Source organism: Carlito syrichta, unplaced genomic scaffold (genome assembly GCF_000164805.1).
Source record: "Carlito syrichta isolate Samal-C Ts95f unplaced genomic scaffold, Tarsius_syrichta-2.0.1 Scaffold309740, whole genome shotgun sequence".
Lineage (NCBI taxonomy): Eukaryota > Metazoa > Chordata > Mammalia > Primates > Tarsiidae > Carlito > Carlito syrichta.
This window is the reverse complement of record NW_007253836.1, coordinates 161,999-162,561: the sequence shown is the minus strand read 5'-3', so window position 1 is coordinate 162,561 and position 563 is coordinate 161,999. Positions and strand designations below refer to the sequence as shown.

Below are 563 nucleotides of genomic sequence, written 5' to 3'. Positions count from 1 at the left end.
GCGACCGAGTGAGACTCCAACTCAAAAAAAAAAAACAAAAAAAAAGAATCTCAAGAATGTTTTCATGGCACTCCTAGGGCAAAATAAATGCCTGGTACTTTTCTGTATTAAGTAGTTAGCTACAAACAAATGAATAACAATGTACGCCTTCACAACTGATAAATTCATCTTTAAGAAACAATACACACAGATTGAAAGGATACAGTTTTTAAAAATTAAAAGTCACAACTACTAAGGGGACGTGTGTTTATCGGACGCGGCACAACTTTTCAACCATCCTCACGTCGGCAGAGGAAAACCTTCCCTCGTTGACAGCGAGGAGATTCCACGGCTGCCGGCCTAGCCTTCTCTCCGACATCCCACGGGAGCTTCTCCCTAGAACCGCGGCCGCGAACACACAGACATCTTGACACCTCAGCGGAAGAACAGTTCTCATCCCCACTTTTCTCTCAGGTGGGAGAGAGTCATGCTGGAAGCCGAGAACCGGCCACCAGGCACAACTGGCTCGAACACGTTTGACAAGAAGGGAAAGAGGAAGGAAGGGAGGGAGGGAGGGGGGGAAG

At 47.1% G+C, this 563-nt stretch overlaps 1 protein-coding gene across 1 annotated transcript in view; it reads right to left on the bottom strand.

Moving 5' to 3' along the window:
- The window catches only part of LOC103270194 (probable ATP-dependent RNA helicase DDX60), a gene marked incomplete at its 3' end in the record, with an annotated part of 53,260 nt that overhangs the window by 51,166 nt on the left and 1,531 nt on the right, over positions 1-563 (bottom strand). Inside the window, exon 2 of the mRNA XM_008067741.2 lies at positions 284-375. Coding sequence (XP_008065932.2) covers positions 284-375 — 92 coding nt within the window. The remainder of the gene's footprint in view (positions 1-283; positions 376-563) is intronic.